Source organism: Anabas testudineus, chromosome 14 (assembly GCF_900324465.2).
Source record: "Anabas testudineus chromosome 14, fAnaTes1.2, whole genome shotgun sequence".
In the NCBI taxonomy this organism is placed as follows: domain Eukaryota; kingdom Metazoa; phylum Chordata; class Actinopteri; order Anabantiformes; family Anabantidae; genus Anabas; species Anabas testudineus.
The window spans coordinates 8,614,778-8,626,423 of NC_046623.1; the positions used below are offsets into that span (position 1 = coordinate 8,614,778).

Here is an 11,646-nt window from a genome sequence, read left to right on the forward strand (position 1 = left end):
CGGCCAGTGCTCAGTGTCTCCTATGAATCTACTGAGTCATATAAATAGAAGAGATGAGATTTGCGAGGTAAAAATAGTGTTGTGTTCATGCGCAGATCATCACAAACCCATCGCCATCACCATGGGAACGCAGAGTTAGTCTGTCACATTACTGGTGTTGGCCAAATATGTCAAACTGAAACATTACTAATATCTGAACTATAGCATAACATTGACTGTTCATGTTGAAACATAATGTGTCATGGTATGTTGTCTACATCATCAGAAAACATGTATAATGGGACATATGACTCAGGTTTATCCAGTTCATTATATGTGATAAACTATTAATACAAACATTAGACATTCTTACGTGTGGGAACTAGTTCACATCTTCGCAAATGAACAATAAATAAACATTAGAAATACTGAGGGCAGTTTTTACATGTATTTACATGAATTGAAGAGTAATATTAATTTATATATGATCAGTCTCTTACTGTGTACATGCAGAACAAGACTTCACTAAGTTTGTAACAGTAAAACCTACAGTACAGTGATTTATTAATGGCAACTGAAAGCCAATTAGGTACTGATGCAATATTATATATTACATTATAAATATATAATATATTAAATATGCAACATCTTGATGTAGTTTTATCACTGCACTTCCTTTCTAAACCATTTCAATTGTTTTATTTATTGCTATATGTACATACCCCCCTTCCCTTTTCTCACTGCCACACTGAATTATTGAGACTGGATCTGACTTGATGAAGTTTGAAAACATTAGTGTAACTCTGGCGTCCTCTGCTGCAGGACTCAAATATAGACTTATAAATGCCAGTTCTATCAACATGCATGAAGACACATATGTACCTTCATGAATGTCCTGCCATCTGCTGACAATATAATATAATATAATATAATATAATATAATATAATATAATATAATATAATATAATATAATATAATATAATATAATATAATATAATATAATATAATATAATATAATATAATGTAGACTGTATGTTTAATATTGTGCAACTTCCTGATTCTGAATAACACATTGAAAGAAAAATAAACAATGATCACTATTGTAAATGTTTTATGAAAAGATGCAAATGTTTAACACAGGCACTGAGAATCAAATGTCTGCTGCCCACTCCAGGTCACGTAAGGTCACAAACCACTTTTTAAGAATTTAAAATCTTCTTAAACATCAGCAGCGAAGCAGCAGTCCTACTGTTTAATCAATCTCAAACTTCAGCTCACTACTTTCCTTCTCTGGTGCCAAACAGGTAGGTTGACTTACTAAACATGGTTAGCGTGATGTTTAACCATTCTGCCAAAACCAGCCAGTAGATAACAGTTCTGAGTAAAAGGCTGCATAAAAATACCTCATTTAAAAAGCCATATTTATAAATTCCTGAGGTCTAGTTCAACACAAGGAACATTTTTGATCAATAATCTTATCTCTGATAATATTATTATTATCAATACCTGCCCATTGTGGATTTATGCCACACACCCTCTATTTACACATTTTGTGCCACAGAATGTGCTGTACCTTTTACCAAACGCTCTGTTCTCCACGCTCTTATTCTCAGTTTCAGATTTCACATCTTGACAACATCAAGGGTCAAAGTTCATCACCTTCTTCATCTTTGAGAGGAATCGTTTCATGTTCATTGCGAACTGTCTGCTCTCTCTCTGACCTGTCCTGTTCTCAGGAAATACAGTACAAACACAGTATCTATTATATATTACGGAAGTGTGTATCTTACTAAAAATGCAGCTTTGTGTACTGTAACAACACAATGAAAAGCCACATTCTCTGCTAAGAGTCCTGAGAGGCTGTAATTTTCTTTACACTGCAAAATCACTGGAACACGTACAGCATGGTACACGGTCATTGTAAAATTAGTGAAGCCTTAGCCGTGTGGTTACGAGTCTGACGTTTATCCTCAGAGTGGAATTTGAGGAAGGGATAAGAGGTTCCTAAAGTCTTTATGGAAGCATAATGAGGTAACGAAATGAGCTAAAATTGTAGTCGCTGGTTTCTGGGCAGATTCAAAGCGTCTTCTGCAGCAGCTCGTCATCATGACCTGTCTGTCAGTGTCATGGTTTCTGCAAGAAGGGGTTGATTGTTGCTTCAAATCAGTGTTAGTACATTCATCATTTACAACGCAGCAGTCAGTTAGCTCCCTTTCACAAAGCCAACACGTGAACCAACTAGAAGCTGCTGAAAATAAACCCAGCCTCTGCTTTTATTTGACTTATGATAGATAACATGTTATCTGTCCTACAGGCTGCTTTAGTAGTGTGGAGCGAGTGTTCACAGCACCAACAGTGTTAAAACCAGAACAGTAAAGTGGGTTGTACAGCTTCATAATCAAGCACTGTGTGACTCCTTCTCTGAAATGTTCTTTTCTCATGAACTTTTGCTCATATCTAAAACCCTGCATCAGCCTTTTCCTGTCCCACAGCTAATCCCAATAATTAACTTTTATTTTGGACAGTTCTATGGTTTCTCTTACCGGCTGTCTACTCCACTTCTGCATGGATTCACCTTATTACTGTTGGCTCCCTATCTTAAGCTGCCGCTTTTGTCCTTAGTTTTAAAGCTGGAATTATCTAGAGGAGATTTTGTCTGTCTATGGGAGTTAAAGTGCTTCTTGTGCCCCAAAAAAGTTAAGCCTGGAGTACTGTGAGCGCCTGCCAGTTTGTCTTATTGCCATAGTTCACTTACAGTGCGAGGATTGCACCGGACTTATTACAAACCCGATTTCCAGAAATGTTGGGACTTTTTCCAAAATATAATAAAAACTCGAATCTGTGTGTGAGTTAATTCAGTCCACATCTGTCTCCTACTAAAATGTGTGGTGCATCACGAGGAGGAGAATCAGACAAAGGCAACCACAAACTCTTGAATGGCTTCAGCAAGAATAGACAAATATACTATTTAAAAAACTACAAGTATTAGTATTTAGTGGTAAAAAAGATAGTTTGTTAGATAAAAAAAAAAGGTATAAAACAAAGCACAGAGTTTAGATTTTTTAGAAAAGGTTTTTTTTTAGAAGTTAGAAAACCTTTTTTAAATATGTGTTTTGTTGTAATATTTGTTTAGAGGTATCTGTATCTGAGCTAATGAACAGGGGACAGGTTTTTACTTGTTTCACCCAAAAGCTACTGGGTTGGGGGTGTTCAGTTTCAGCCCCCCCTTCCCTTACTACTTGTAAACACCATATTAGCCTTTGCAATTCACTTCCTGAAGTGGAGAGGAGCTCGTCAGACCAGTTCTCAGAGACTGTTTCTGTTAAAATGAATGTAGTGCATTTGTCTCTTAGAAAGGTATGATGCACTTTGGTTTGTGATGATGTTATAACATCAGTGTTGGACTGATATTAACACACCTCACAGGAGCTTAACAGGACTCTGAACGCAAGGATAAGACTGCAAGCCACAGGTGAGTCGTGCCTTCAAGATTTGTAAGTAATACAAGATTAGACTTGATCATTCAGACGTGTGGTTTCATGGGATTACTGTGCTTTTCTGTGTTTAAAGTTTTACAAGTCTGTTGTCTGAGGTAGAAGTCATCACTAATCCCTCCTTAACGCATGAATCACAGCTTAAAGGTGTCTGTTGCCTCATTTGATCAGATGCTGTTCTTGCTGTTACAACACTTTAAACGTTGCCTCGAATATCATCAACCTGTACCAGTATGTCTGGAGGAAATGTCTGCAAAGTGAACTATTGCTACATTTACATGTATTGCAATGATCAAAAGCACAAAACTGCTACAAACAATCATTCTTAGTGTCATAAACAAATGTTTTACACATACCGTAAACTGTACTTATGGTCCACTAAAGAAGAACAATAACCAACCAAAAATAACCTGCCTGACCACATTAGCCAGGAACTCTCGAACAGATAACACTCACACATAAGCACAAACAGACTCAATACCTCGTCTGCTCCCTTACCCAGAGCGAGAGAAGGATTTATTTTCTGCTGTATGACATTTGGCGACATACTAGATTGTTCCACCTTGATGACTTATTACGGAATAAGACAACAACACCGACTGTGATTGAAGACTAGAACAAACAACCTGGGCGTGGCTCATTGATAGAGCAGTGGCGTGTGGGAGGGTAACACAGGTACAACACCTATACTCTTCCTTATTGTGGAGCAGGAAGTGTTGAGCGCTGTCACAGAGGTAAAGTGGATATTTGATGTTTATTTTTCTCTTTACCTTTCTTCTCTCTTTAGAGCCCTCTTTAATGATCTTTCACATTCACAGCACATTTAGTATTTTAATTATCTGTACTGAAGCTTTAGAGATCTTGCATTTCCAGTTTGAGACGTTTCATTATTTATCATTTGACTTCTAATGAAGTACATGTTTTGGAGGTTTTATGTGAAGAACAAGCTTTTGGTGAGTTTAATTGCTCCTTTTGTTCATCAGACAGTTACAGCATACCAGGCTATTAAGTTTACAGCAAATGTTTGTTTCAAATACTGTATTCATAAACCGTTTTCATCAAGGTGATATATAATATCAGATAGCTGTGAGTACCATTTTATATCTTACCAAATACTCAGAGTCTTCTCATCAGTAAACTCAGACTGTCCAAGGGGACTCTGGGTCACTGGGCAGTCTGCTAGTGATGGGAACGAAGTAGTGCAGAGATTTATAGGAGACACTTCAGCAGACTCTTCCCAGAAATGCTCAGAGTCTGAAGAAAATCCTGCTCACTTGAAGTACTCGTAAACACTACAAAAGCCTAAAAAGGTTTGCGTCTCTTCTCAATCTGCAGCTGTGAGGCTTCACCATCCGGACCATGTACTCATCTGCTGCCCCATACAAAAACCAGCACTACTCTGAGCTGAAGAGGAACTGTATCAACAAAAAGAAACTGTTTGAGGACCCAGAGTTTCCAGCAACCAATGCCTCGATCTTTTTTAGAAAACCTCCGCCTGGTGTTGTGGTGTGGAAACGTCCAGGGGTGAGTGGCTGTGGTCCGTCATTAACAAGATGCCATGATTATTAAGTATAAGTGTTTTAGACATTCGACACATGCACTTCAGAGTAAATGGTGTATGGTCCGTCATGTTTACTTTTCTGTTAAAGGAGATAACCAATGAACCCCATCTGTTTGTGGAGGGCATCAGCTCCCATGACCTGAACCAAGGAGTTGTGGGAAACTGCTGGTTTGTTGCTGCCTGTGCCTGCTTGGCTTTGAAGCCAAACCTCTGGAAGAGGGTGAGTTATTCTGGCTCATGTTCCCTGCGAGTGGGAGAGGGGTTGGTGTATCCACTGTTTGTAACCAACCACTAAAAAGGCTTATACCATATTCATACAGCAGTGAGGTAAAGGGTTAGTCTTGAAACATGTAACCGGCTGACACACTGTTAAAAAAACACAGGCATTCACCTGAGGGGGTTTGCTCATGTTTAACAGCGCAGCCAGTTTCCTTTAGCAAAGGAGAACAGACTCACGGTATAAGTAAAATTATATTCACTGGTACACAGCAAGGTTTAAGCTATGAGCTAGAACCTAGACTGTTTCTTTACTCCTGTTAAGAGAACTGACGCTACGTCTTTAGAAGGTATTCTGTGTCGCATATTTTGTTATAGATAAGATCTCTTAGGTTCGAAGTTCACAAAGTGTATTGAACAAAAAATAAATAAACTGAAGCAATCATGGAAAGATTGGTATTTTTAGATAACAGTGCAAAAGGGAAAACATAGATATGTGACACACAACTATATTCTTCCTTTGTGCAGGAAGAATACACAAAAATATATTGAGTATGTACTGTATATAGCATTTTGTTTTAAATGTAATTTTACCATTTAAAATGCAAACTTCACAGTTTCCACTGAAAATGACACAATTTATCACACTGAGACTCGCATCATGTGATTCCAGGTCATTACTGACTGGAAGGAGCAGGAGTGGGATCCAAAACACCCAGAGAGCTATGCTGGAATCTTTCACTTTCAGTTCTGGATCTTCGGAGAGTGGGTGGATGTGGTGATAGACGATCGGCTGCCTACCATCAACGGAGAACTCATCTACTGTCACTCGAAAACCCGCAATGAATTCTGGAGCGCCCTGCTGGAGAAGGCCTACGCCAAGTCAGTCAAATTGAACCAGATTCTTCTTTATTTTTCTTTGACTAATGCAACTATTACTTCTATCTATTTATTTTACACAGTTTTAATATATTTTTAATATATTTGTGATTGTCCTGCATCCTCTGGGTCCAGGCTTTCTGGCTGCTATGAGTCTCTGGAGGGAGGAAACACTGGCGATGCTGTGGTGGATTTTAGTGGAGCTGTGGTTGAAGCCATCAACCTGGAAGAAGGAGGTTACTATAGGGATCAGCAAAAACAAGACCAGCTGTTTGAGGATCTATTAAAGGTCTATGACCGAGGAGGAATCATAAGCTGCTCCATTAAGGTTTGTACTGTATCTGACTGTTTAGTTTGTTCCTATATGAAAGAGGTCGCAGAAGACAACTTGTTTTTATAATCTAATCAGGCAGAGCCTCATGAAATTGAGTTCAAGATGGCAAATGGACTGGTGAAAGGCCATGCATACTCTGTAACTGCAGTGAAGAAGGTACGCTTGGGTCATGGGCTGCTGGCCTACTTTAGGAATGAAACCATCCCTCTGATTCGCATGAGAAACCCCTGGGGCAAGATTGAGTGGAAAGGAGCCTGGAGTGACAGGTGAGAGTTGACACAGCTGCCGTTTTTTTTTTTTTTACCGATGTTTAAAAATTGAAAATCTGTCTATGGCTGTATTCGTCTTAAAATAATGGAGCTATTTGCTTTGCTCATTGTCAGCTCTGAGGAATGGACAAAAGTTGGTGACACAGAGAGGCATAACCTTGGCATCACAGTGGAGGATGATGGAGAGTTCTGGTAAGACAACAAGTTCTTTACAACAGTCCACCTGTGGGGTTTGTTTTCTCCTTCACATTATAACAACGCTTGCCCTGGTCACTGCAGGATGTCATTCGCAGACTGGTGCAAGTTCTTCACAGATACAGATATTTGTCGTCTCATGAATACTTCAGTGATCAGCACCCATAAGACGTGGCATGAAGCTGTACACTTTGGGAGCTGGACCAAACACGCAGAACCACTGTTAAATCGCTGTGGTGGCTGTGCTAACCACAAGCAGACATTCCTGCAGAACCCACAGGTACTGAAGGCTGGGGATGGATTCTCTCCTTGGATCACCCTTGATCTGTGTGCACATATGCATCACACTGTTTCAACTTCTTTTGCAGTACTTGTTCGATATTAAGAAGGACACTGAAGATGCCCTGATTTCCTTACAACAAAGAGACATGAAGATCCACAGAAGAGAGGGTCAAGGAGAAAATCTCAGCATTGGCTTTGGCATCTATAAGGTAAAACTTGTACACCTTGCACCGCACGTCTTCCTTACTTTACCGAATTAATAATTTATCCATAAAGGTTATTGAAATGTTGCAAAGATCATCAGGGTGAACACAAGCAAGTTATTGTAAGTCCAGAGGAAATGGTGTCTGAGACATGGACACTAGTCAAATGTTAGTTTATTTTTGGGGGAAATAACATTCATTCCTTCGCGTTTTGGCTTTTCACTCTGGACAAAAAAAAGGCTTTATATCAATTTTCTACTCATGTGTAGACCAAACAATGGATATGTTGGATGTTTATAATGACAGGCAAACATCGCTTATCAGATTTATCGGAATCAAAACAGACCATTTCAACAAATAGCTAAATCATGCACGGTTGAACAGCAGGAATGCACGTACTCAAATTGTTTCAAGCTCACGATAGAGTGGAAATGCATTTAGTTTCTGTTTTCACTAGAGTCTCAGTTAGGTGCAGGCTTTTCAGTGGCCTGTATTTGACTACTGTGCTTGTGCAACCGTCATAAAAATCTCATGTAGTATGGGCATTATGTATTGGTTGCATGACTGGAAGCATTTACATTCCTTCTGGGCTATAAACATTCTGTAGTGTAAGTGAAACCACGGTGCCACGAAACCATGAAAACAGTAGAGAGGTGATATAACAGATAATTATCTAAATCAAATCAAAAAGCCAATTCAGTTCTTATTTGAAGCAGCTGCAAAACATGCCAAACTAGATTGCATCTTGCTGGAGTTAGACCACCACATTCAAATGTAACCATGTGTGACTTGACATTTCCTGTAATGTCATTTACTTGCCAGAGAACTGGCAAGTAAATGACATTATTTTATTAGTAAATGGCTCAAACACACTATACATGCTTATCATCTTGACAGAAGTGCTGCCAAAAGGGCAAATTCTGGACATCAATAAATGCTGGTAGAACAGGACATAATGCCTGTGATTTTTAAAAAACAGCTGCATGCTTCAACCTGCGTTTAACCCTTGTCAGTTATCGTCATCATACAAGTTAACCTCCTCCTTCATGAGATGGACTCCAAACTCTGTGTCCACATTTTTCTGTTTTATGTTGTCACCCACTACTATACGTATATCTCTTCTTTTTCAGAAGTGTGTCCTTGATATAAATGCAGGCCTGTTTTTAATATGGGTACTTTGTTTGAGAATTAATTTGTCTTTAAATGGAACAATGGTTGATGAGATGAGAGAAAGGTTGTCAGGATGTGTACAGCAGCAGCCGGTGGTTGACAATTACACCACTGAAACCAAATCCAGATGACAGGACATTCGATTTTAGATCTTTTGAGCCTTATTATAGCATGAAAAATGTTAATGACTATTCATTAGTTGCTGAGACCAACTCAGGTATTTTATTGGCAGGCAATGACGTCTCACTCCTCAGTATTTCGAGTATAAACATTATTGTATGGTTAGCCAGGGGAAGACAGAAGCATGTACCACTCACACTACCAGTAAAAGTCTATTACCCAAAATGTATAACACTGCTGGAAAAATACACAGCTTTACGTTTAATCACATTTCAGCCACCAGGGGGCAGAAGAATCTGTGACACTACAGAGCAAGAGCTTATCATTCATCTTTATACAGTTTAAACCTTAAGTAATTTATAGTGACTATAATAAATGCATTAGTCTGTTTGCGTTACGGTGCTTTATTATCTAAAGCACCTTTTTTTTTTCAAAACCACAATTAAATGTTTATATGAGAACCGTAATACTACAAAAACCTCATCACACCCAGAATATTAGTGCACGTGTAAAATCCCTGTTACAAGTGCCTGCCATAATTTATACCTGGTGAGTAAGTCAGTGATATGTTAAAGGACGTTGAATTTTTCTCAGGTGGAACTGAACAGGAAATACAGGATGCATGACATCCTGACCCAGCAGTGTGTGGCAACATCCACCTACATCAATGCTCGGACAGTGTTCATGAGATGCACGCTGCGCCAGGGCCGCTACGTCATCATCCCCACAACCTTCAAGCCTCAAACACTGGGAGATTACATGATCCGAGTTTTCACTGATGTCGAATCAGGCTGCAGGTACGACTGAGATGTGAAACCAGTGATAGAGAGTGTCTGAGCCCGTGTAAATGACTGTGTGCTTAATGTCGACAGACAGAAATGTTGTAATGTTCTGACATTAAAAGCCACTTAAGGGAAAATGAGATCACTGATGTTCTTTGGCTGTTCATTTACAGATGAATGGATAGCATCCAAGAAAAGCAAACTAATTACTTTTTTGGAGAATATTTCGGTGGTTGTTGGTGATCTGTACATGTTAAATCACTTATAATTAAATGTTACTCTCCTGCTGTTTTTCTTGGACAAAGCTTATTTGCACATCATCCAAACTGGCTGGTCCACCAAGTGTTGTGTCTGTGAAACTCAGACATAATGTCACTTTCCCAGCATTTAATTTTGCTGATATCGAATTCTAATAGCAACTCCACCTTCTATCTTTTACTCCCCTTTACCGTCACAGGGAGCTGACAGAAGACAAGCCAAGGGTAAGATGTTGGAGTTCATTCCTGGGATACCCACAAGCTGTGACTCACGTGTACATCCATGGAGCTGAAGGTCTGCAGAATCAGGACAGGACGGGAGGTTAGATCATAATAACTCTTTGTGCAGTGAGTCCTTAAGGTCAAACCTGCAAAGTACAGATTTTTGACAATTACTGTAGCTGGATTATGATAGTTGTTGATGAAAACATACAGATTGAGAAATCATCTGTTGCTAAAATTATCACATTACCTAAACTTGTATTTTAAACAGGGGAATCATCACTTTCACATTCATATTCACTAATGTCAAACAATCCTAAAAGTTTGGAAGCAGTGAAAGATACTGTGTGGTACAATGTGGAGTGAAAATAACATTAAAATGCAACTCAAACCATGACTGCTGCACCCAGTGCGTGCTGGAAGGGTTCCCAGCAAATCTACCTCATGTGCCTGCAATCGCATGATCAGCATTCTGCTAATCAAATGAACGATGAAGGTCTGGTGCAAGATAACGTCACCCAGATTCATCAAATCAGTCCTCTAATGACCTTCAAATAGTCAAATCACCTGAATGAGAATAACTGGGAATATTTTAGGGCTGGTGTTTGTTTGAAGGAGTTAAACCACATTTGAAGAACACATTCAAATGCTACTAACCCATGTTATTCCATGTGTTCCTCCGATGTAGTGTGATGACACAGATCTTGATATTTTCATAGGTGCCGACCCCTATGTGATCATATCCTGTGAGGGCCACTCAGTGCAATCCACTGTCAAGAAAGACACTTTGCAACCAGAGTTTACAACCAGCGGAATTTTCTACAGGAAGAAGCCCAGACAACCCATAACTGTGGAGGTAGGGTTGTTGCTGTCTGGTCCTGATGACTGTAATTAATCTCACTGACTGGCAGAGAAACCGTCCTGTGGACCATGTATCTCTAACATGTCAACTTTTCACAGAACAGTCTAAAACAATAACTACAAGTTAGAGTCAAATCAGTGTTATTTATTTAAAATTGATGGTCTTCCTCAGGTGTGGAACAGTAACGCGGTGAAGGACGAGTTTATGGGTCAGGTGGTGTTGCCCGGGTTGGAGAATGACACCACGCAGCCTCAGAGGCTTCGGCTGAAGAAGGCAGGTCAGACGTCTGAAGACATGCCCGGCAGCATTGACCTGAAGATCGTCACTTCGACTCAGCTGACCGCTATGTGACCTTTAGAAAGGGTTGAATTTTCAGTGTTGAACTATATAGTGAACAACTTTTTGAATTTTGACGTGTGCCATCATCAAAGGACCAAAACCAGGAGCAGTGCAACATGTTTTTTTTTTAACACTCTTTTCTTGTGGGAGAAGACTAAACAGAATGCTACACTATTATTTACAGGTTGGTGATGAGGATTATGTGCAAAGTGGAGGTGAAAGCATGGCACTCGTACAGATGTTTACTTTTTTGTGTAAGTTAAATTTGTTTTAATTGATACCGTGCAACTTGCTTATATAGATATAAATCATTTTTAAATATATTATAGATAACCTACTGTGAGCGGTAATTAGTCTCTCAAGTCTTACTAGAAAATTATACGTATGGCCCATACTGTGGCCATCATTAAGCATAACAAATCACTACAATATGTTACTACTCATAATAAATACATCACCTTTCTTTAATGCAGCTTCTTTTC

At 39.2% G+C, this 11,646-nt stretch overlaps 1 protein-coding gene across 2 annotated transcripts; it reads left to right on the forward strand.

Annotated features, from left to right (window-relative positions):
* The first annotated feature begins 3,264 nt into the window (after positions 1–3,264).
* LOC113169597 (calpain-5-like) lies at positions 3,265–11,632 on the forward strand. Of its 2 annotated transcripts, none has more exons than XM_026371146.1 (13): positions 3,265–3,451; positions 4,809–4,997; positions 5,123–5,254; positions 5,924–6,132; positions 6,265–6,457; positions 6,539–6,729; positions 6,847–6,924; positions 7,012–7,207; positions 7,296–7,418; positions 9,297–9,499; positions 9,942–10,063; positions 10,683–10,819; positions 10,997–11,632. In XM_026371146.1, exons 2-13 carry the CDS (start codon positions 4,833–4,835, stop codon positions 11,174–11,176), a joined length of 1,929 nt encoding a protein of 642 aa, XP_026226931.1. In that variant the 5' UTR covers positions 3,265–3,451; positions 4,809–4,832; the 3' UTR covers positions 11,177–11,632. The 2 variants fall into 2 exon arrangements, with proteins under 2 accessions (XP_026226931.1, XP_026226932.1); XM_026371147.1 differs by lacking the exon at positions 3,265–3,451 and adding an exon at positions 3,468–4,207.
* The last annotated feature ends 14 nt before the right edge of the window (positions 11,633–11,646 follow it).